The 25,973-nt window shown below is 37.5% G+C and overlaps 1 protein-coding gene across 1 annotated transcript in view; it reads left to right on the top strand.

The window, feature by feature from the left end:
- Positions 1-25,973, top strand: part of SESTD1 (SEC14 and spectrin domain containing 1) — a 151,137-nt gene that overhangs the window by 114,509 nt on the left and 10,655 nt on the right. Inside the window, 8 exon segments of the mRNA XM_070359114.1 lie at positions 7,037-7,159; positions 14,204-14,336; positions 14,339-14,397; positions 14,921-15,035; positions 16,498-16,657; positions 21,438-21,519; positions 22,232-22,354; positions 23,158-23,349. Coding sequence (XP_070215215.1) covers positions 7,037-7,159; positions 14,204-14,336; positions 14,339-14,397; positions 14,921-15,035; positions 16,498-16,657; positions 21,438-21,519; positions 22,232-22,354; positions 23,158-23,349 — 987 coding nt within the window.

The following is a 25,973-nucleotide window of genomic DNA, read 5'->3' as shown; positions in this document are numbered from 1 at the left end:
TTTTCTTGCCAAAATGATTACTTAAGTTTAGCTATTTAGTAACATATCATGTCAGCACACGCAGTATAAACTACCATCTTCAACCTTGCAAATTTGGGGGAAATGAAATTTCTTGTTTATGTAAAAATAATCATAAAGGTGACTACCTCTGCTTATGTAGAATTAATGACAGTTGACATTTTCCAGATTTCTTTTTTTAGTGACTTATCACTGAAAACAGAACATAATGAAAAAGAAACCAAAGCTATAGTAGATGAACTGTATGATAAGTAGTAGCCATTGCAGTTATCTGTCACTTATTCTCCACAGTTCAGATTGGTAGCATTAGACTTCATATGGAATGCAGAAGTATTCTGTGTTGCTGCCACTACATTTTAAAATGAGATTTCACATGCTTCTGGATAGGAGGTGATACCATATCACTGAAATAAGCTATCGTTATTCTGATTATTGATTACGGCAGTAATTTTGACTAGCATTGCAAATGTTTCTAGAATCATCCGTGTGATTTTCTTCCTTTGTAGAAAGGGACCATAGATGCAAATAGGCTGCACTCTCAGTTGCATAAGTATGCCACTGGAGGCTGTGATCCCAGTTCTCTGTATTCTTTCTTCTGGCCAGATGCTTCACATTTGCTTGATATGCTCTTCTGCCTGTTTTAACCTCACATACATCTAGAAATTCTCTCATGTGGTTTTTGGAAGTCAGCCTGGCTGGGAATAAATGTTAAATAGTCACATGCATTTTTGGCCTCTTCAGACACTTATCATGGTGGATTTTAAGAGCACATCTCCAAGGTTATACTTTGCGTATAAACATAACCATTTGAGAGGTTACATTGATAAGGATTGTACATGAAACTGTGCTTGCTTTAATATTCATATCAACTGAGCAATAGGTCCTGATTGAAATGAAGTTTTACAAACCCATTTTGGCAAACCGCCATCATTAATGGATTTAAATACACTTGTTTACTGGGGCATCAACCTCAGTTTGCATCATTTTTATTAGAAATAGTCATACATTTATGGTGTGCCTGTTACTTATGGTGCATTCTAAGGGAAATTACTTTGAGCATACATTAAAACTATATATACATGTGACTGTGTAACTGAGTTTGTGTGTGTGTGCATGCCAAAGAGATGTCTTTGCTCTACTTAAAGTTTATTTTTAAATTTATGGCCCTTTGAAAGTTCTCTGCTGATGAGTTGTTTTTCCCAAGTTATCATCATTTATATTAACCTGCTTCTTTTGTTTCTAGAGTTTACATGTTTTCTAGAGTCTTTAAGTTTAAATGTTTAATATTGTCTTAGGTTTTTAAAAATAATGTACATTTTAACAGTTAAAATTTTTGAGTTATTTTCATTCCATCCTTATTTTTTAGAATTTAGGTATTTTCAGTGAAATAATTTACCACTTGTTTAAAATACTTAAATGCTATTATATAGCTTTTATATTCATAATACATCATAATAAATGAGAAGCAGATGAGTCCCCCCAAGCGAATGGAAACCTGTTTCAAAGTGTTTACATGCACTTACTTAAAACTTACTTAAATGCTCTTACTTAAAACTTACTCTCTCTCTTTTTTTTTTTTAGATTTATTTATTTAGGGGGAGGATGTTATGGAGTCTTCATTGCCGCACTCGGTCTTCCTCTAGCTGCAGGGAGCGACAGCTACTCCTTGTCGTGTGCGCGCTGCTCATTGCAGGGGCTCCTCTTGTTGCAGACAAGGTCTGGGTGCATATGCCTCAGCAGTCGCAGCACGCGAGCTCAGTAGTCCAGGTTCACCGGCTCTAGAGTGTGGAGTTAGTAGTTGTGCTCAGGCTTCTTCCTGGACCAGGGATCGCACTGGTGTCCCTTGCATTGCAAGGCAGCTTTTTAACCACTGAACCACCAAGGAAGCCCAAAACTTTCTCTTCTTCTTTCCGTTTTTTAAAAGCATAGAATAAAACAATTCAGGGATTTGCTTAAGAAATACATGGATTTTATTGTAAAAATGTAGATGTGAGACAAAGTTTATAAAGAATGATTAACAGAAGGAACTTTTTCCTTCAGAACAAGTGAGAAAAGCGAAGAGACTAACACTGTTCATACCATCCTCTGTGCTCAAGTATCTTATGTATAATGACTGTAATCGTGACAACAGTCCTGTACAGTAGGTAGCATTGACACGTCTTAGATGTGATGGACCAGAGTCTTTCACTTCCTGGGGCAGAGCCAGAATTCAGATTTCAGAGTCATGTTCAGTGCTTTCTCCAGACTGAACTGCTTATCTGTCTCTCATGAAAGAGGGATACTTTGCACAGGCTGGTGGACACAAACAGGAGCCTAGTACCCTGCCCCTTCAAAACCAGCTCATACAAAAGAGTAAAGCAGAGAAAGTGGAGATGTTGAGGAACATTGTATTATAAAGAGCTTCTGCTGCTAGGGGTTTGTAGATGAATTTAGGACTCTGAAAGCATGAATTTAACAAAGAAAATCATGGCCGCAAGATTATTCCAGTGAGTCAAAAATAATACTTAAACTTTTTTTGTTTTTGAGTTTTTGCTCTCTAGTACTAAAACCTTGTAGAAAAGGTGGAAGCTACGAATATATTAATATTTAAGATACTAGGACAAAAAAGGGGACAGGCACCAAAAGATAAATCCTGAAAGAATGGCATATTATTAGTAAGCAAACATTCACAATTTATTTATTCTAATATTTAGAAACACACCTAAAGAGATTTTTCTTTTGAACTTGATGGAAGTATTTTAAAAGCGATAGTCAGCTACGTAGAGTGCAAAACCAGAAACAGAAAGCCTGGTTGGGAGGCTGCCACAGGGATCTCGGTAAGGCCTGAAACAGGCTTAGATGCAGTTTTATTTTGAAAGTCAAAACAACAGGATTCTAAGGGTATCAGATACACAGGATATAAGAGGAAAAAAAGGAGCAAAAAATGACTCTGAGGGATTTTGGCTTGAGAATATTGCTCCACATTATAACTTTAAAATGTGTAATTTATAATAATGCTTTTTAAAGTATTTTTATTATGTAGGAAGTTTCAAAATTAAAAAGAAATAACAAGAGTAATCGCAAGAATAGTGTTTTTATTTGGATTTGTTTGACATCCAGAAATCAACAGTGTAAGTTCAGACAAATCAGAAGCATCCAGGCCCTTGGAAATGAAAAACAACTCATTTTTAAAAATAGATCAAAAGAAAAATAAACAGTTCAGTAGAAAACGTAAGACCAAAATCATCAGAATGAGATGAATCTTGAAAGATGAGAAAGAGGTCAGGAAGAGAAGGGGCTCAAAGATTTCAGGCAGCAGGACAGCCCATATTAAAGCAAGACCAGTGAGAGAGCAGCACCCTTGAGGAGCACTGGACGCACAGGCTGGGCTCGGGTGAAGGAGGAGATGGTGACGCATAGGCAAGGGCCCATTGTCCATGACATCGTATGCCATCGTAGGCCATGCCAGCCAGCCACATTGCATCCTGAATGCTACACAGAGCCACACTGGGAGAGAGATTCCAACAAAGATGAGTATTCAGTCCACATGAAAAGATTTTTATTTAGTATGTTGTTCTGCTTTTCCCCTCTGGTTATTAACAAACAGTAAGTCTTACTCTTTTTTTTTTTTTCAAACCAATCTATGTTAGAAAAATATAAAATCAAAAAATAAATCACATCTACTTAACTTTCCCCTAATTTTAGTCAACTTAGTATCATACACCTAGGAATTTACCAACATTCTTATGCTCTAACTAGTTTTTTTCTTAGTTACCATCTCTAACCCAGTTGTGTGATAAACATAAATGATTTCAAATTAAATGTAATCATTGCTACATTGTTTTGCTTGACTATTTACCCATCTCATCTCTTCCATTAAGGTTGAAGTAACTGAGGGCAAGAACCCCATTACAAGAGATTTTTGGAAATGGCAAAAAATATTTTGGTTGTCAGATACTATTTCTCCCAGAGCTCCTGTGTAGGTGTTTCTCAATAAATTGCACTAAGAATCTCAGAAAATAAAAATTATAAACAAATTAAAGCAATAGTATATATATATGTTGTGAATGTTTATTTTCAGTTAAAGCTTTCATGACATGAATGTTTCATACAGAAGTGTTTTAGAGAGTAATTTTATAATGTATATTAGCCGTTAACATTACAAGATCATTGGACCCAGGATGTCAATGAAAACATTTTCTAAGGAAACAATAGAGGATTGGAGAAAAATTCTGTTGCATAACTGCTGTATAACACTCATGTTTAAATTACTTAGATGCTCAACAGTAGAGAACTGGTGCTGTGAAAACAGGTGTAATAGTTATTTGATGTAGGACATTACCTGCTTAGCTCTTAGTAGTATTGGTTGATTGGATGGTTTGGTTGGACAAATGAGAGACCAAGAGGGTGAGACAGACAAGGAGGTTGGCCGTCTTAAGAAAGAGGTTTAGAGCCACTGAAAATTATAACAACTATAGCCACATGAAAGTGAAGAGCCCAAGAGAGAGATTTCTTGTATTCTATGAGAATCAACTACAGCACTTAAATCTGGAGTAGCACATGAAAATGAAATGCATGTGAAAAGTTAATGAAAGGAAATACACATGATTATTCCTCAGGTTGGGGTTGTTGTTATTGTTCAGTCGCTCAGTCGTGTCTGACTCTTTGCAATCCCATGGACTGCAGCACGCCAGGCTTCCCTGTCTTTCACTAGATCCTGGAGTTTGTTCAAACTCATGTCCATTGAGTCGGTAATGCCATCCAACCATCTCACCTTCTTCTCCTGCCTTTAGTCTTTCCCAGTATCAGGGTCTTTTCCAATGAATCACCTCTTCACATTAGGTGGCCAGAGTATTGGAGCTTCAGCATCAGTCCTTCCAATGAATATTCAGGACTGATTTCCTTTAGGATGGATTGGTTGAATCTCCTTGCTGTCCAGGGGACTCTCAGGAGTCTTCTCTAGGACCACAGTTCAAAAGCATCTCTTCAGCACTCAGCCTTCTTTATCGTCCACCTCTCACATATGTACCTGACTACTGGAAAAAGCTTTAACTATATGGACCTATTGGGCAAAGTGATGTCTCTGCCTTTTAATACCCTGTCTAGAATTGTCACAGCTTTTCTTGCAAGGAGCAAGTGTCTTTTAATTTCATGGCTTCAGTCACCATCCTCAGTGATTTTGGAGTCCCAAGAAAATAAAATCTGTCACTGTTTTCCATTTTTCTCCATCTGTTTACCATGAAGTGATGGTACAAGATGCCATGATCTTTGTTTTGTGAATGTTGAGTTTTAAGCCAGCTTTTTCACTCTCCTCTTTCACCTTCATCAAGAGTCTCTTTAGTTCCTCTTCATGTTCTGCCACAAGGATGGTGTCATCTGCATATCTGAGGTTATTGGTATTTCTCCCAGCAGTCTTGATTTCAACTTGAGCTTCATCTAGCCTGGCATTTCACATGATGTACTCTGCATATAAGTTAAATAAGTAAGATGACAATATACAGCCCTGACGTACTCCTTTCCCAATTTTGAACCAGTCCGTTGTTCCATGTCTGGTCTGACTGTTGCTTCTTGACCTGCATACAGGTTTCTCAGGGGGCAGGTATGATGCGGTGCTTTTATATAATTATTAAAACTACATAAATTCTTAGATTTTAAAATAAATACATATTAGCCTGGTAGCAGCTATGGAATGCACTATAGGTCTGTGATTAGATAAGCCTGTCTCACTGAGTCTCTAGTATTACTTTGCTGTGTGTGTGTGCATGCGTGTGTGTGTGCATGCCTGCTTAGTCTCTTAAGCATGTTTGACTCATTCATTTCTGGGGAGCTATGCTGAGTTAAGATTTAGGACATAACCATGTATCTGTTGAATTTCTGTTTTGAATTTAGCTTTCTAAATAATAATTTAGCTTGGTAGAGCTGGGTAATATTTTTTTCTGTTAGAATTACTTCACTGTGTCTATCTGGTTTTAGAGTATATGTGTTTGTGGGTAGAGTAAGCAAAACCCATTTTTCTTCTGCATGTGAATTTGATCTTCTTCTGCATGAGATTTTGATCTTAACTGTCTAGCTCTGTTCTCTTGAAAACTTGATGAAAATTACAATGTCAGCTGTGTTATTATGTCAGCAATATTGTTTGTAATAAAAATTATTCTGGATCTGGACTGGAAGATCTGTTAATAACTTGATGGAAGGCATAACTTTGCACATCTTTGATCTCAGTGACTTTTACAATGGGCATGACACTTGTGTGGTGTGAGTTTTTAATAGAGTGTCTCCCATATCTATCCCATATGGATCTCATCTCCTGAACTGATGGACTGCTTCAGGGACCTAGCAAAAGAGAAACACCCAGTGCTGCTCTTTTGGCAAACTAGTCCCCTCCCTATATCTTTCTGAGTAGACTTGGTGCCAACGGGACTTTAGATGGTCTTTCAGACACCTAGAGTGCATTGCAGTAGTATAATTCTGTTTTTAATTTTCAAAGTGAGAAAAATATTTTATCTTTTTATCAGTTAATTCATTCTGTTTTTTCGATGCTTTGGAAAGAACTCTAGATGATGAGTCAAGACATGTGACTCTTAGTTACTAAATAATGAGTTCTATTACCTTGAACAAGTCACTTAATCTTTCTGAAAGTCACTTTTCTTATTAGATAAAAAATTTCACAAATGTCATTTTTGATGCCCCTTCCAATTTTAAATCCTGTAGTTCTCTGATTTTCTTATCATCATAAGTTAGTTTTTAATCCTATCTTATGGGAGCATCCCAGATTTTTTTAACTGGCAGATAATCAGGTAGCTGAAAGCCTACGATGCTCTGGTGTACATTTTATCAAATTTAAGTTTGGGAAAGTTGTCACATTATAGCTGTATAGTTCCAAAAGAAACATTTACTATATACAATAAAATGCAATGTTCAATAAAATAGAATTTAAATTAAAAATACTTGAGGAACTTTGGGAGGGGTAAACCAATTAGAATGAAAGCTTGAAAGGTTTTTGATTATTTTAAAATTTCATCTCAACTTCCATTCATAGGTTGTGAATTGGCTTGAAGGGCCTGGATCAGAGCAGCTGAGAGCCCAGTGGGGAATTGGAGACTCCATCCGAGCTTCCCAAGCCCTGCAGCAGAAGCACGAAGAGATCGAGAGCCAGCACAGTGTGAGACGCTCTTTCCTCTGCAAGTTACAGTGCTGTTGTCAACGATAATTCATAGCATGTGTGGTGCTGAGTGACAAGTTGCTATATACTTTGATTTAGGGTCATAAAGTACAGTATGGTTATCAAGTACATTGATAGCACTTGATCACTCTGTACATATTCATTAGATGTTTGGTTTCGGTTTTCAGTTTAGAAACACAATTCATGTGGAATTTTTAAGACTACAATAACAGAAGAAAGAGTCATAGTACATAAATAGAACCTTCATCTGTAGTCTTGAATTTTAAAAGTATTAGGAACAGGAGCTGTAAGTTAAATACAAATCATTGAACATTTTTTCTTCAGCATAAAAGGAAAAAAATCACGTTGGAACCTATGAAATGCATAAAATAGTTCCATTCAGTTCAGTTGCGCAGTCGTCTCCGACTGTTTGCGACCCCAGGAACCGCAGCACGCCAGGCTTCCCAGTCCGTCACCAACTGCCAGAGTTTACCCAAACTCAATGTCCACTGAGTCAGTGATGCCATCCAACTATCTGTTCCTCTGTCATCCCCTTCTCCTCCTGTCCTCAATCTTTCCCAGCATCAGGGTCTTTTCAAATGAGTCAGTTCTTCCCATCAGGTGGCCAAAGTATTAGAGTTTCAGCTTCAGCATCAGTCCTTCCAATGAATATTCAGGACTGATTTCCTTTAGGATGGACTGGTTGAATCTCCTTGCAGTCCAAGGGACTCTCAAGAGTCTTCTCCAACACTACAGTTCAAAAGCATCAATTCTTCACCGCTCATCTGTTCTTCACAGTCCAACTCTCACACCCATAAATGACCACTGGAAAAACCATAGCCTTGACTAGACGGATCTTTGTTGACACAGTAACATCTCTGATTTTTAATATGCTGTCTAGGTTGGTTATAACTTTCCTTCCAAGGAATAAGTGTCTTTTAACTGGCTGCAGTCACCATCTGCAGTGATTTTGGACCTCCCCCCCGCAAAATAAAGTCAGCCACTGTTTCCAGTGTTTCCCCATCTATTTGCCATGAAGTGATAGGACAGTGCCATGATCTTAGTTTTCTGAGTTTTAAGTCAACTTTTTCACTCTCCTCTTTCACTTTCATCAAGGGGCTCTGTAATTCTTCTTCACTTTCTGCCATAAGGGTGGTTTCATCTGCAAATATTTAGATTTTTCAATTATAGAATTTTATTTTTAGGTCACTTTCATGTACTAATTAGGAACATTGCAAAGACAAGATATATACTGTACTGCTGCTGCAAAGTCGCTTTAGTCGTGTCCGACTCTGCGTGACCCCATAGATAGCAGCCCACCAGGTTCCCCGGTCCCTGGGATTCTCCAGGCAAGAACACTGGAGTGGGTTGCCATTTCCTTCTCTAATGCATGAAAGTGAAAAGTGAAAGTGAAGTCACTCAGTCGTGTCTGACTCCTAGCAACCCCATGGACTGCAGCCCACCAGGCTCCTCCGTCCATGGGATTCTCCAGGCAAGAGTACTGGAGTGGGGTTCCCTTCCATATTCACAGGTTCCACATACATCTGAGGAGTCAACCAACCAGAGATCGAAAATACTAAGAAAAAAAAAATCCTTAGTTATAAAAAGCAAAACTTGAATTGCAGTGTTTTAACCAATAGGTGGCACTGCATTGTCACCTTGAGAACTAGTTGGTTGATGCAAGATGCAAAGATTAGCTTATGATGTTTAAGATGTTCTAATATTAAAAATTTTCTTTGGGTAAATAAAAGTCAGCACTTTAAAGGATATATTGGAATTGTTCAGGTCTTCTGAAACTGACAGATTTCTAGTATATTGATTGCTTAATATGGGTAGAAGTTGGAGAAACTTTTAATATCCCATTTTGGGTTAAAGCAATCTGTTAAACACTAAATTTTAGATTCTTTATAAAAGCATAATTTAGAAATAAAGCTAAAACAATCCCAAATCAATAAGGATTTTCAGTACTAATATATGGAAAATTAAAATCCTACTAATACGTAGTTAAATCCTATTAGTAGTAAATATTAATTAACTACTAATATTAGTAGTAAAATCCTACTAATATGACAGAATGTGGTCCACTGGATAAGGGAATGGCAAACCACTTCAGTATTCTTGCCTTGAGAACCCCATGAACACTATGAAAAGGCAAAATGATAGGATACTGAAAGAAGAACTCCCCATGTTGGTAGGTGCCCAGTATGCTACTGGAGATCAGTGGAGAAACAACTCCAGAAAGAATGAAGGGATGGAGCCAAAGCAAAAGCAATACCCAGTTGTGGATGTGACTGGTGATAGAAGCAAGGTCCGATGCTGTAAAGAGCAATATTGCATAGGAACCTGGAATGTTAGGTCCATGAATCAAGGCAAATTGGAAGTGGTCAAAGAGGAGATCGCAAGAGTGAACATCGACATTCTAGGAATCAGTGAACTAAAATGGCCTGGAATGGGTGAATTTAACTCAGATGACCATTATATCTACTACTGTGGGCAGGAATCCCTTAGAAGAAATGGAGTAGCCATGATGGTCAACAAAAGAATCCGAAATGCAGTACTTGGATGCAATCTCAAAAATGACAGAATGATCTCTCTTCATTTCCAAGGCAAATATCACAGTAATCCAAGTCTATGCCCCAACCAGTAACAATGAAGAAGCTGAAGTTGAATGGTTCTATGAAGACCTACAAGACCTTTTAGAACTAACATCCAAAAAAGGATGTCCTTTTCATTATAGAGGACTGGAATGCAAAAATAGGAAGTCAAGAAACACCTGGAGTAACAGGCAAATTTGGTCTTGGGATACAGAATGAAGCAGGGCAAAGGCTAATAGAGTTTTGCCAAGAGAATGCACTGGTCATAGCAAACACCCTCTTCCAACAACACGAGAGAAGACTCTACACATGGACATCACCAGATGGTCAACACAAAAATCAGATTGATTATCTTCTTTGCAGCCAAAGATGGAGACGCTCCATACAGTCAGCAAAAACAACACTGGGAGTTGACTGTGGCTCAGATCATGAACTCCTTGTTGCCAAACGCAGACTTAAATTGAAGAAAGTAGGGAAAAACCACTAGACCATTCAGGTATGACCTAAATCAAATCTGTTATGATTATACAGTGGAAGTGAGAAATAGATTTAAGAGACTAGATCTGATAGACAGAGTGCCTGATAAACTATGGACGGAGGTTCATGACATTATACAGGAGACAGGGATCAAGACCATCCCCATGGAAAAGAAATGCAAAAAAGCAAAATGGCTGGATGGGGAGGCCTTACAAATAGCTGTGAAAAGAAGAGAAGCAAAAAGCAAAGGAGCAAAGGAAAGATATAAGCATCTGAATGCAGAGTTCCAAAGAATAGCAAGGAGAGATAAGAAAGTCTTCCTCAGCAATCAATGCAAAGAAATAGAGGAAAACAACAGAATGGGAAAGACTAGAGATCTCTTCAAGAACATCAGAGATACCAAGGGAACATTTCATGCAAAGATGGGCTCCTTAAAGGACAGAAATGATAAGACCTAACAGAAGCAGAAGATATTAAGAAGAGGTGGCAAGAATACACAGAAGAACTATACAAAAAAGATCTTCACGACCCAGATAATCACGATGGTGTGATCACTCACCTAGAGCCAGATATCCTGGAGTGTGAAGTCAAGTAGGCCTTAGAAAGCATCACTACGAACAAAGCTAGTGGAGGTGATGGAATTCCAGTTGAGCTATTTCAAATCTTGAAAGATGATGCTGTGAAAGTGCTGCACTCAATATGCCAGCAAATTTGGAAAACTCAGCAGTGGCCACAGGACTGGAAAAGGTCAGTTTTCATTCCAGTCCCAAAGAAGAGCAACGCCAAAGAACATTCAAACTACCACACAGTTGCACTCATCTCACATGCTAGTAAAGTAATGCTCAAAATTCTCCAAGCCAGGCTTCAGCAATATGTGAACCATGAACTTCCAGATGTTCAAGATGGCTTTAGAAAAGACAGAGGAACCAGAGATCAAATTGCCAACATCCGCTGGATCATGGAAAAAGCAAGAGAGTTCAGGAAAACATCTGTTTCTGCTTTATTGACTATGCCAAAGCCTTTGACTGTGTGGATCACAATAAACTGTGGGAAATTCTGAAAGAGATGGGAATACCAGACCACCTGACCTGCCTCTTGAGAAACCTGTATGCAGGTCAGGAAGCAACAGTTAGAACTGGACATGGAACAACAGACTGGTTCCAAATAGGAAAAGGAGCACATCAAGGCTGTATATTGTCACCCTGCTTATTTAGCTTATATACAGAGTACGTCTTGAGAAATGCTGGGCTGGAAGAAGCACAAGCTGGAATCAAGATTGCCGGGGGGAATATCAATAACCTCAGATATGCAGATGACACCACCCTTATGGCAGAAAGTGAAGAACTAAAAAGCCTCTTGATGAAAGTGAAAGAAGAGAGTAAAAATGATGGCTTAAAGCTTAACATTCATAAAACTAAGATCATGGCATCTGGTCCCATCACTTCTTGGCAAATAGATGGGGAAACAGTGTCAGACTTTATTTTTTGGGGCTCCAAGATCACTGCAGATGGTGATTGCAGCCATGAAATTAAAAGACGCTTACTCCTTGGAAGGAAAGTTATGTCCAACCTAGATAGCATATTCAAACGCAGAGACATTGCTTTGCAAACAAAGGTCCATCTAGTCAGGACTATGGTTTTTCCAGTGGTCATGTATGGATGTGAGAGTTGGACTGTGAAGAAAGCTGAGCACCGAAGAATTGATGCTTTTGAACTGTGGTGTTGGAGAAGACTCTGTTTTCAGCTGGATTATTTCCATCGATGTACAAATATTGTATTTTACATTAAAAACAAAATATATGCTCAAGATATGTGCATTTTAATATAAAGTAATATAATAAATAATATATAAATTAATATAAATTAACATTTTAAAAATCTTCCCTTTGGCTATACTCTATCTTCCCAATTCCCATTCTTTTTTTAATTCACTCTGATCAGGATTTATGTCCTTCCCACTCTTATCAGAATTTCAGTCCTTATTTTATTGGACCTCTCAGTAAATTTTAATAAAGGTGACCACTTCTCCCTCCTTTTTTACTTCTTTCCTGAAACACGCAGCTCCTTTTTGGCCTCTTGTGCTCGATCTCTTTCCTCTCCTTGCCCTCTGAATTTAGGAGTGACCCAGGGTTCAGCTTTCCAAAGGCTCTTTTCTTCTGAACCAATACTGTTTGTGTTTGGATAATTTCATCTAGTCCCATGCCTTTAAATAACATCTTTTGGCTAATAGTTTGCAAATTAGTTGACCACTGCTAACAGTTTCATATCTTTCAACTTTACCAAATTCGTTGATGAGCTCTAGTGGTTTTCTGGTGGTGTCTTTAGGATATTCTGTGTAGAGTATTATGTCATCTACAAAACGTGACACTTTTACTACTTCTTTTCCAATTTGGATTCTTTTATTTCTTTTTCTTCTCTGATTGCTATGGCTAGGACTTCCAAAACTTTGTTGAATAAGAGCAGTGAGAATGAGCATCCTTGTCTTGCTTTTGATCTTAGAGGAAATGCTTTCAGCTTTTCACCATTGAATATGATGTTAGCTCTGGGTTTTTCCTTTGTGGTCTTTATTATGTTGAGGTTTGTCCCCTCTATGCCTACTTCCTGGAAGTTTTTTTTTTTTTTTTTTTTAACATAAATGGATATCGAATTTTGTCAAAAGAATTTTCTGCATCAATTGAGATGATCATACGGTTTTTATTTTTTAATTTGTTGGTGTGATGAATTGTACTGATTAATTTGTGGATACTGAAAAATCCTTGCACTCCTGGGATAAATGCCACTTGATCACAGTGTACAATCCACTTAAAGTATTGGATTAGGCTTGCTAGTAATTTGTTGAGGGTTTTTTGTTTTTTCTTTTTCGCTTGTTTCAAAAGTAGGTCTTTTAAAATATTTTTATTGTACTTGATTTGCAATGTTGTGTTAGTTTCTGCTGTACAGCAAATTGAATCAGTTATACATATACATATATCTACTCTTTTTAAGTTTATTTTCCCACGTAGGCCATTATAGAGTGTTGAGTAGAGTTTCTGGAAATTTTTTTCTCATGAATGGATGCCGAGTTTTATCCAAAGGTTTTTCAGCATCTGGTCTTCATTTTTGACAGGTGAATCTGATGGAGGAACAGAGTATGGCATGAGCATAGGCTGTGCCTCTGACACAGTGTAGAAGTGAGGACAGGAGGCTCTTGAGTGCTAGACTCATGAGCTGAGAACATGCTGAGGCCAGTGGATGGGTGAACCGCATGGGGCTGTAGGAGCCAGCATACTAAAGGATGTGAATGGGACAGTCAGTAACCGGTGGTCAGAGAGTGGGCTGTACAGTAGTACAGGATATTAATAACAGATTTTGTGTCTGCTGGAGTAGGTAGCTGAGGTGTAGCTGGGGGCAGGACAGGTGGAAGTGAGGGAGGGGGTCAAGGAGCTAAGAGTGCAGTGTTGGTCGGATGTCTGCATGGTGAAAGTCAGGAAGAAGGCTGACGCTGAGAGGAAGGCCGAGAAGTCTGCTGACTGAGATGAGGGCACGCGGCAGGAAGAGTTGGCAGGGTGGAGTCCAACAACATGCACTTCGCAGGAGATGTGGTTTTTGAGAGAAGGATGGAAGAAATGGTTTGGAAATAGGAGTGGGGCAGCCATCTCCCTCCGGGCTTGTGGTCGGTCACCTGTGGACACAGCAGCAGCGGTCAGCAGAGTGGCAGGGCTCACTGCTCTCTCTGAGGGTGATGGGTTCCACAGAGAACAGGAGAGAGAAGGGAACGTTTAGAGGCCAGCCATGAGGAAATAGATTTTGCTGTTGGCAGGAGTTATTCCAGGGATCTCAGTGAAAGGATTTGAACACTGGGACTTTTTATCCTCAAATTATTTTGATTTTAAAAAATCTCATATATGTTACTTAGTATATCTGGAGATACTGTAAAATGTAGTGTGTTCTTCAGGAGCTGATTTGATCATTAATTTACAATGTCTCTATTACAGGAATGGTTTGCAGTTTATGTGGAACTGAATCAGCAAATTGCAGCACTCTTAAATGCTGGGGATGAGGAAGATCTTGTGGAACTGAAGTCACTCCAGCAACAACTTAGTGATGTTTGTTATCGACAGGCCAGTCAGCTGAATTTAGGCAGAATCTGCTACAAGCAGCTCTTGAATTTCATGGTGTTGCCCAAGATGTAAGTGATTACTCTGATTGCTTTTCTTTGCTTCAGATTATCTGAGTACTTATCTGCACATCAGTTTTGCAGGTTTGCATGTCTCTTAATTATTTTTCTGGAACAGTAAAATTTATTGGTGGGGGAAACAAGATAGACCTTTTTGATTTTTTTTTTAATTTTATGTTACATTATTCTGCATGCAACTAAACTTTTTTTTTGTCTAAATAGAGTGTCCCAATGTAATTGCTAGATTTCGTTTGGATAGTTTTTTGATGTTCATGTTTTATAACATAGATAGAAATGAAAGTTTCAACACTTGTCTGCATTCTGCCAACCTAGACGTACTGTCTTCCTGGTGCATGCATCTGTGTGTTCTGTCTTTCAGATAACGTGTATTCTAATTATGTGTCCTTGTCTTTTAACAGCAGAGTTTTTTCAAGTATAATCGTGGTAACTTCATTAGATACAAACCTCATTAATCATTAAACACTGTAGATGCTGATTATATCAGGGTTATCTCTTTGGTGTCCCTCTGCTTTAGTTGTCTCAGCAGTTGGATGGCTTATTAGGGATGTTGTGCGTAGATGTAGCACCAGCTGATGGAGCATCGATTCAGCAAACTTTAAAACTGCTTGAAGAGAAGCTGAAAAGTGTTGGTAAGCAGATTTAAAAAATGCTGAAACATAAGGGTTCTTTTTTTAAAAATATCATTACCATGGTTAGACAAGTCAACTTATACTGATCTAATTATAATCATGTACAGGGAGCACAGGAGAAATTAGTATAAAAAGTTTTTATCCCCGTAAAAGGTGTAATTTATGCTGCAGTTGTTATCTTTCATTGGTGGCCCGTCACCCTTCCTCCAGAAGGCCTTCAGCCTTTCCTGTTTACCCAGCCGAATCTACAAGTGCTGTGTCTTGCATATTCTATGAGCAGTTACCTGTAGTGCATGCGTAACCTGTATTTAGCTGTGAAGTGTTCTGTGGTAAACCCTGTATGCCCCACATTGTGTTTTATGCAATGATTTTTGTTGTTGCTATACCCTAACCTTGTGAAAAGAAGAGTTGGTTTGGTTCTGTGCATTTGTTTCTCCAAACTGGGAACATTGCCAAGGTTACATACTCTCCAAGGAGAGGGTGGTTCAGTTTTATTAAGCTAGTACCCTTACTTGACACCATAGCCTTTTGACTTTTACTACAAGTAGAAAATGCAGAGAGGTTTCCTAGGTCATGACCGGGAGAAGTGAATAGTGGATGTGAAAATGGGGGTGGAGGGTGTGTGTACTGAGTGGGACATCGGGCAAAGGAAAATGGAGTAGGAAGCAGAAACTTAAGGCAGCGATTTAGTGGGAAATGGTGGCATGTGACTGAACCAATTTAATTAATTTTGAAAAGGACTTGAGGGAATGGGTTTGAAAAATCATGTTTGTATTGGCATTTTACTTGCTTATAGTCTTTGTTATTTTAATGGATGGTGTAATTACATGTTTAGTATCTAATTTGCCAAATGAAATTTATTTCAAAAATGTCACAAGTTTTCTTGAGCAATGTTTTTCCTTTAAAAATGCTAAAGGAATTCCAATATACATACCTAATTTAAAGTCTTATAAATACATCCTAAGTGTTGCTTCTTGTTGAGTATAAGCTGATAGCACCTATTTTCAAAATGTTCAGTGTCCTTTTATGGTGAGAACACAGTGCTTGACTGTTTTAATGTCTTGTGGCTCTGATATATTTTTTGAACAAAGCATTTGCCTTCTATGTTCTCCTAAAAACTGAACTATGTAAAAACAGAAAGGAAAGAATTGAAAATCTTACTCATCAAGACAGGAATTCTCACACTTTCTACTTGCAATTTTGAAAAGTAATTAGTTGTCTACGGAAGTTCACCTTTTAGAAATTCTCATTAGGGAGAATTTGAATGAGAGGGAGCTCCAATTTGAGCCACGTTTAAATGGGTTTTATTGATTGAAATATTCAGAGGGCTCCAGACCAAAGTAGTTTAATGTACAAAGCTGTTATCCTAGCAATCCAAGTACAGTATCTGCTGAGAGGATTTAATTAAGGGAGGGAAAGCTTCTCTTGTTTAAGAGATTAAATCTGGTAACTTTTGTTTTAGATGTAGGATTGCAAGGTTTGCGTGAAAAAGGTCAAGGTCTTCTGGATCAGATCTCCAATCAGGCATCCTGGGCCTATGGAAAGGATGTAACCATTGAGAATAAGGAAAATGTGGACCACATACAAGGAGTGATGGAAGATATGCAGCTTAGAAAACAAAGGCAAAGTTTGACTATTCATGTTAATTTTTGCTGAGACAACATAATATTTATTAAAATGAAAATTGATACATTTTCCATACAAAGTAGAAATTCTTACCTATTACATAGTAGGCATGTAGTAAGTTTTCGGTAAATGTAATGGTTATTGTGTATAATTGTACTAACAAATAATGGCAATTCATTCATATGATGGGTACCTTTCGCCTTTTTACTGAGTGATAAAAATTTCATTTCCATTCAAGTGCATCACATTCTTTATCCCCAGTATAGCCTGTGACTCGTCTCTCTTTTAAGACTCGGGAGAATCTGGCGTTTCCATTTTCATTTAGGTTAGAGTTGCTGTTAAATTTATCATACGTTGATCTGTTTCTTCATCTAAACCTCCCACAAATTGTCACTCATCCGTTGTTCTCATATTTGCTGTCGAAGGGTTAGACAGTAAATTCTGGGTCAGGTAATGTTTAGTTTCATTTGTTATATGGTAGAACTAGAAATTTAAAGGGTTCTTTGAAAACTCAACTTGCAATAGCAATTGCAGGATATTGCAAAATAAAGGATTAAATTAATATATGCTAGTACATACAGACTATCATGGTTGTATGAAATTTTGGTGCACTTAGAAATTTCAAGGGCATCAACAAAACCTCACAGAAACTTCCCTCTGCATCACAGAAAAAACAGTCATTAGATAGAGATTCCTTCTATCCTCATATCTGCAAACTTATCCATTACATTATTTTCATCAGAAGGATGAAAAAAGCTCTGCTCTTATGAAAACTGTGTACCCCCATGTCTCCTCACTCAGTCAGTTCCCGCTCTTTAATCCCTGCCTTTCGTTCAAATACTTTGTTATTGTTCAGTCCCCAGTCATGTCCAACTCTGCGACCCCATGGACTGCAGCACCCCAGGCCTCCCTGTCCTTCATCATCTCCCAGAGCTTGCTCAGACTCGTGTCCATTGAACTGGTGATGCCATCCGACCATCTTGTCCTCTGTCATCCCCTTCTCCTTGCATCTTTCCCAGCATCAGGGTCTTTTCCAGTGAGTTGGCTCTTAGAGTCAGGTGGCCAAAGTATTGGAGTTTCAGCTTCAACATCAGTCCTTCCTATGAACATTCATGGTTGATTTCCTTGTAAGATTGACTGGTTTGATCTTCTTGCTTTGTCCAAGGGACTCTGAAGAGTCTTCTCCAACAGCATCAATTCTTCAGCACTCAGCTTTCTTTATGGTCCAACTCTCACATTCATACATGACTACTGGAAACACCATAGCTTTGACTAGACGGACCTTTGTGGGCAAAATCATGTCTCTGCTTTTTAATATAATGTCTAGGTTTGTCATAACATTTCTTCCAAGGAGCAACTATCTTTTAATTTCATGGCTACACTCACCGTCTGGAGTGATTTTGGAGCCCAAGAATATAAAGTCTGTTGCTGTTTCCATTGTTTCTCCATCTTTTTGCCATGAACTGATGGGACCAGATGCCATGACCTTCATTTTTTGAATGTTGAGTTTTAAGCCAGCTTTTTCACTCTCCTTTTTTACCTTCATCAAGAGGCTCTTTAATTGTTTTTTGCTTTCTGCCACAAGGGTGGTGCCATCTGCATATCTGAGGTTATTAATATTTATCCTGGCAATCTTGATTCCAGCTTGTGCTTCATCCAGCCTGACATTTTGTATGATGTACTCTGTATATAAGTTAAATAATCAGGGTGACAGTATACAGCCTTGACACACTCCTTTTCCAATTTTAAACCAGTCTATTGTTCTGTGTCTGGCTCTAACTGTTGCTTCTTGACCTACATACAGGTTTCTCAGGAGACAGGTAAGGTGGTCTGGTATTCATTTTAAGGATTTTCCACAGTTTGTTGTGATGTGCACAGTAAAGGATTTAGCATAGTCAATGAAGCAGAAGTAGATTTTTTTTCTGTTGCTTCTTCTATGATCCAATGGATGTTGGCAGTTTGATCTCTGGTTCCTCTGCCTTTTCTAAATCCAGCTTGTACATCTGAAAGTTCTTGGTTCATGTACTATTGAAGCTTTGCTTGGAGGGTTTTGAGCATGACCTTGCTTGCATGTGAAATGAGTGCAGTTGTGTGGTAGTTTGAACATTCTTTGGCATTGCCCTTCTTTGGGATTTGATTGAAAACTGACCTCTTCTAATCCTGTGGCCACTGCTGAGTTTTCCAAATTTGTTGGCATATTGAGTGCAGCACTTTTATAGCATCATCTTTTAGGATTTGGAATAGTTCAGCTGAATTCCATCGCTTCTGCTAGCTTTGTTCATAGTGATGCTTCCTAAGGCCCATTTGACCTCTCACTCCAGGATGTCTGGCTCTAGGTGAGTGATCACACCATTGTGTTTACCTGGTCATAAAGACCTTTTTTGTACAGTTCCTCTGTGTATTCTTACCACCTCTTCTTAATACCTCTGCTTCTGTTAGGTCCATATCGTTTCTGTCCTTTCTAGTGCTCATCTAGTGTGTGAAATTACCACCTCCTCTTCCAACGGTTCTTTCTCTGCCTTGAGCTCTCCTCGACAGCTGTCATTGAAGATCTAATCTGCATTCATACTTCCTCACTGTCTCCAGTTTACTTTTCAACCCTTCTTCGTCTGACCTCTCCCCTCACCACTTCACTGAACTTGCTCTTACTGATGTCATCAGTGACTGTACTTGCCACATTTAAATAAACCCTTCATCTTGCTCAAAATCCAGGGAATACTTTCGGTTCTGACATTGCTTGACCACTCTGAATAGCATTAGGGACAACTGACATTTTTTTTTTTCTGTTTGAAACTCCCTGACAACTTTATATACATTAAAAACACCTTTATGATTCTCCTGGGCACTCTGTTTCTTCTTGGTTTTCTGCACTGATTTCTTGTCTTTTAGCTAATTTCACTGCTTTCAGGGTTTGTTCTGAGGCCAAATCCTCTTCTCACTCATTGTCGTCTCCCCGCACAGTCTCACCACTTCAATGACTTTCTTCAGTATCACCATGATTGAATAGTTACAGCTCTGACACAGATCCCTCCCTTATACTTTGGACCTGTAATTCCTCTTACCTACTGAGCATCTCCACCTGGGTGCCCCATACGATACTTAAAACTCACTTGTATGGATTGGAATCATTGTCCTCCAAACCTGGCTTTTCTCCTTTAGTTTCCTGTCCCAGTTAAAAATACCATCAGTTACCAAACTTGGGATTTGTCCAAAGGATTTACCAAAATCGTCTCTTACAGCCTCATCAGATGCCCAAGTTCTGCTGTCTCCAAATCCTTTTTTCATGATCTTAGCTCTTACCTGCTTCCTTCCTTGCTCCTCTACAGTCTGTTGTGCATGAGCACCATCTTTGTAAAGCACTCATCCAATTACCTAACTTCTTGTGTGAACCCCTCTCAGTTACTTCCTGTTTCCTCAGATGAAGTTCAGTCTCCTTGCAATAGTGTAGGAGACCCTTCATAACCCAGTCCTGTATAATCTTACCTCCTTTAACTTTCCTACAAAACCACACACTTATTTTCACTTTCCTGAATGCATCATGTCGTTTCAAGCATCCAGAGTACTCAGAATACTTCTTCCCTCATTTTCTGCCTAGTGTATTCCTACTTATTATTCAAGACTCTGGGGTACTTATCCTTGGAAGCCTTTTTAGATTTCTTGGGCAAGTTTTTACTTGTTCCTGCCTATTCTCATATAGCTCCACATCAGTATTTATCACATTGTTTTTTTAAAAGTCCATCTTCCCAAGTGGGACCATCTTATTCTAACCAGTAAGTAGAAACCATGTCTTGTATTTTCAAGCACAGTCTCCAGTACCTGAAAATATATGTTAAGTATGATACTGTCTTCATCATTGACATGTCTTACCTTGTCTTTTAGCTTCAGATTTGAAAAATAAATCACTTCTCTTCAGTCCCTTGTAGGATTATTTAACCAAATTGCCCTTTAAAAATATGTTATAGATTGTGGTGAGGGCATTCTTGAAAAAAAAAAAAATAGCCTGTGACAATGACTTAGCTATTGTTATCAAGCTTCCTTAAGAATATCAACTCTAGTGGAGCCCAGTGCCTCCTGGGTGGCTTGTTAGTGGTATTCAGTACTGCCATGAGATTCTCTCCTTCCCATCTGAAGTACATGGAATTGCATGGAAATGAAGGGGATGGATGGATCAGAGCTTAATTGATCAAGTCAGCTTAAATTTTTGATCTGTATGTTATCCAGGGAGACCACATTAAAATCTAAAAATACTCTGAATTGTGTTTCTTTCTATCCAGAGATCAACAGAATTTTTTTTTCTTTTTTAAGAGCATAGATGGGAGCTTTTTTTTTTTTAATTCAAAATTAGATATTACTCTGGTAATGTAATATAATGAAAAGCTTTAATTTTTTTTTTAAATTTCCTTGGAGCATCATTCTCTAGTATTTTAGAAACTTTATGTTTTTGTCTTTGAAGTTCGTTTAATGCTAATTGGCAGTTACTGTCTCTTCAGGCTCTAGTGTACTCCTGTGTTTGTGCTTTGCTTCAGTATTTTGCACAATCCATACAATACTCAAGAGGGTTTGTGATTTAGTATCTTTCAGGTATTTTGAGGTTTTAATGGAACACAGATACAGATATCCTTAAAATTCTTGCAAACCAATACAAAATAGTTACAGTCTCCATAGTGTAAGACTAAGTATTTTAATATACTGTAAAATATGTGTGCAGATGGTGGTGTTATACTAGTTATCCACAAAACTGAAATGTTTCCCTAAATTCATGTTTGGGTTTATTAGATGTGAAGACATGGTAGATGTGCGAAGATTAAAGATGCTTCAGATGGTACAGTTGTTTAAATGTGAAGAAGATGCTGCCCAGGTAAAGATAAGTCAAGCCTATTATGTACTTGTCTTTACTTAGAAAATTGATTTCACCTAACTGTAAACAGAAGTGTTCTTTTCATGGTCCTAAGTAAATTCATTAAATCAGATTCTCATTTATCCTGTTGCAGTAATAAAGTTTTATATTTCCAATAATCTTACTGGTCTCATTTGACTTACTTCTCAATGAAATGCTCTATTGAGCTAGAAATTGGAATTATTTATTATTGTGATTTGGTTGTCAGTTACATCCCAGGATGAAGGCTGGTGTAGTTTACTGCCTTTTAACCCACAAGAGGGTTTTGTAGCTAGATAAACAGTTTGCTATTTTGCGTAGTCAATATCAAAAAACATAGTTACAACTTAACATAGAAGAAACTTAGAATTTTAAGTTGTAACATTAAGTCTGTAATGTGATTCCAATAAGATCTATATTACATAGACACATGGATTTTATTAATATAAATCATGTGATGTTAATTTTAAATGAGTACTTCTCTTTAATAGGTCTTGTCTTTAGATTTTAAAAATTTTAAGGAAGAGGAGAGATTATTAACTCATGTAGCTTGGCACTGAAATAAGCTATTACGATTATAACAAATGGGTTAATTAATCACATGATAGTAATCTTTCTTTTTATTAATATGGTGTTTTGATATATAAGGTAAAAAGTTACGACTCCAGGTTGACTGTGACTTATTTTCATTCAGGCAGTAGAATGGCTCAGTGAACTTCTGGATGCTCTTCTTAAGACACACACCAGATTGGGGGATGACGCTCAGGAAACGAAAGTTCTGCTGGAGAAGCATAGAAAATTTGTTGATGTTGCACAGGTGCAGAACTGGTTATCTTCCTTTTCTACAAGCTCAGTGTTAAAATAGTTTTCTACATGTTTGTAATGTAACTTAGCCCCCCAAGTCCAAGAAGGTTAGTTATATTAATCCAGAAATATAGAACTAAGAAAATGTCAGCTGATGAATCAAAACTAGCCTGTATAAATTTGAGAGGGTTTAAGTTTTCCTGAATACAGGTTCTGTAGCTCCCTCTGATTTATGATATATTAATATATTATGGTAATTTTAAGGCAGTAACCATTCATTTGTAAAAGTTACTATGAAGTATAAGTTAATATCAGTCAATTAGAAACCCTAGTTTCTGCATCTCAACAGTGTCAGCATTATAACAACATGGGTTTTTTTTCATGTGAAAAGTTATCTTATTTTCCCTAATTACTGAGTTCATGTTGTTAACAGTGTGGTTTCCTATGTGGAATATTAAATGCCCCTTTCCACCCATTTGTTTTAATTAATGGGTGAGCAGATTTTTTTTTAATTGATTTCTTTCTTTTCTTTTTTTTAATTTTTTGGGCTGGTGAAATTGAGCAGGCTGAGAGGAAAGCAGAGTAAGAGAGGAAAGCCTAACAAGAAATAAACTTAATAAAAATTAACTGGTAGTATTGCTTCCGCTTAATTATTTATGCATGCAGGCGACTTGCAGTAGTAAGCGCCAGTGGACTCATTCATTATTGACTTCTAGCAGTGTTACTTAATTGCCGCTCCAGTCCTCCTGTTCACTTTCCTGCCCCTCTCTTTAGACTTCTGTTGTTATAACTTTGCGTTCACCTTCTCTTCTTCAGAGCACTTACGACTACGGCAGACAGCTGCTGCAGGCCACAGTGGTGCTGTGCCAGTCTTTGCGCTGCACCTCTCGGTCATCTGGGGATACGCTTCCTCGGCTGAACAGAGTGTGGAAGCAGTTCACAGTCGCATCTGAAGAGAGGGTGCATAGGCTGGAGATGGCTATTGCCTTTCACTCAAATGCTGAAAAGGTTCGCTTTTTTTAAAAATGTAGTTTCAGTTGTGTGTGTTATGTATGTTTAAAATGTGTTTACCTTGTAATTTTATGATTAGTCTGTTCTTTAAAAATTTATATGCATTCCATTGTTTAAAGTTTGTTTAGGTATAACGTATTGTCTTGGAAAGTTCACATCAGATTCTTGGTAAGCCATACCAGGGTTGGAGTACTGTGGTTAGAGGAACTGAAACCGTCCAGTAGTCTTTGCTCAGCACCATGTCTCTCCTCACCCGACCTGGTGCCCAGAATGTACTGTCTGTTCTTTCGAGTGTCGTGACTCCCACTGTTTCATTATGCCAAGAAAGGAAACTTTGTGTTCTCAAATACTACTAATTGTCATAAATTTTTTAAAAGGTCACTTTGTGATTTGTATAATCTTTTGAGCCTCTCCAGCTAAAATTACAAGAGTAAGGATAAAAATGAAACCTTTTTTTCTCATGTGTTATCTTTAAAGAATCATTCTAGAATTTACTATTTAATGAATTCATTAATCTCAGAAACTAAAAAGTTAATATGCGGTGTTTTATTTGGGCAAATTTTCAATTGAACCTTTTTCTCAGCTCCACAGTGAAAATTGATAGCATCCAAGTCTTCTATTTCCATTCCAAAGAGGAGCCTTACTAAGTAGTTAACTTTGTTTTGATTTCTTAAAGATGAAAGTTTATATGTAGGGGATATTCAATGCAAGTTAAGATATGAGAAACCTAAGATAGCCTTGGTCTATAAGACAGAAGAGATACTGCCAGGAGCCTCAGGAATTAAGCAGTTTCTGTCTGTGTTATGCAGTACATCTGTTGGGAAATGTCCACATTAACTCTCACTGAGCCGGTTACTGAACTCTACAGGTCATTTTTTTAGTGTAAGATGGGCCGACTGTTGATGAATTAAAGTATCCAAATGGCTTGACTTATTTATCTATTGATTGTTTCAGTGAAAACTTTTTATTGAACTATACTACTAACATAGAAAAATGTGCAGCTCAAATGTTCTGCTCACTGAATTTTCAGAGTGAGAACGCCTGTGTAATTAGCGCACTATTCAAATAACAGAATGTTACCAGCACCCAGAGGTTGTTCCCCATCCTCTTTTAATCACAGTGCTTCTGCTGCCCATCCCAGCATGACCACTGGCCCAATCTCTTAACACCACTGATAATTTTTTAGGATACTACTCTTAAAATTTATCTGCAAAGACATTTAAAAATCTAGATCTCTTTAAGAAGTTATGTAATAATGAATATATATTAGTTGCTTGGTTGTGTCCAAGTCTTTGTGACCCCATGGAGCCTGCCAGGCTCCTCTGTCCATGGAATTATCCAGGCAAGAATACCAGAGTGGGTAGCCAATCCTTTCTCTAGGGAATCTTCCCAGCCCAGGGATCAAACCTGGGTCTCCTGCATTGCAGGGGGACTGTTTACCATCTGAGCCACCAGGAAGCCCAAGAATGAATATGATTGAGAATTTTTTCATAAAATATTAATGTTCCTATTTTTTCTGGTTCTTGGCCTTTATCATGCTTATAATAAACTCTGCTTAAGGTTATTTTATTATGTCAACTTATGTAAAACCTTTTGTTATTAGATGTTATTTTTCTCTTGGGTGGGTTCTGTTTCATACCAGCAAGCCACAACTATAAGCAAACTACATAGCAAATTATAGTGATTAGGAAAATATTTAAATTAAATCTGGAGTTTTATTATATGAAAATATCCTTTATGAGTAATGCCAAAATAAACATAATTGGATTCAGAAAAGTATGCAAACAGAGTTGCAAAAATAAATTATTTTTATTCTGTCTCAAATTTGCTGATTTTTTTTTTGGAGGTAAATTTTTAAAATTAGTATTACTGTTTTAAATCTAAAGTGTATCTTGGACTGATAGCACGTCTGCACCTGAGACTAGACACACTTCAAGAGCTCACTAACCACGTGTCCCTAGCGGCTACTCTGTGGGTCTGTACTTACAGCCTTAACTATTTCAAATCACAGCAATTTTTTCTTTCTTTCATACCATTTAAATTTAAATAGTGATAATTAAGGAAAAAATAATATCAAGGACTATAGAAATTCCAAATTTGAATTAAAACCATATCTATTTATATTTTGTTTTTTAGTTTATATCATGTAACTCAAGTCAGCAGATCTGTTTTTAAAATAACTGTAAAGTTTCTAGCTAGGGAATCACCTTGTTATGTGTTTGTACTCTGGGTATATGTTATGTATTTATATATATCTTTTCATTTGTGAAGTTTGTAAGCTCTTTGAGGTCAAAATCTGTTTCTCATTCATATCCCAAGCCACTACATAAACATAAAGTGAGTATTCAATAAATTGTTACTTAATGTATGAAAGAATACTACTTCTTAAGCACAGTTTCAGTTTAATTCCAAATAATAGTCTAGTATTTTTTTTTTTTTGGAAATCACTATAGAACTCTTCTTATTCCAATTCTAATATTATTAGTGTGGATTATGTGTTTGATTTTATTTGAATTTCTTGGGTCAGCTTTGTCAATCATCAGTCTTCTATGACATACATGAAGATTCTAGGAACAGAACAGAAACACCGTCAATCTACTAAATTTTAATGAACTTGATTT

This window comes from Bos mutus, chromosome 2, assembly GCF_027580195.1.
Source record: "Bos mutus isolate GX-2022 chromosome 2, NWIPB_WYAK_1.1, whole genome shotgun sequence".
NCBI lineage: Eukaryota > Metazoa > Chordata > Mammalia > Artiodactyla > Bovidae > Bos > Bos mutus.
This window is presented reverse-complemented; position numbering and strand designations above follow the sequence as displayed.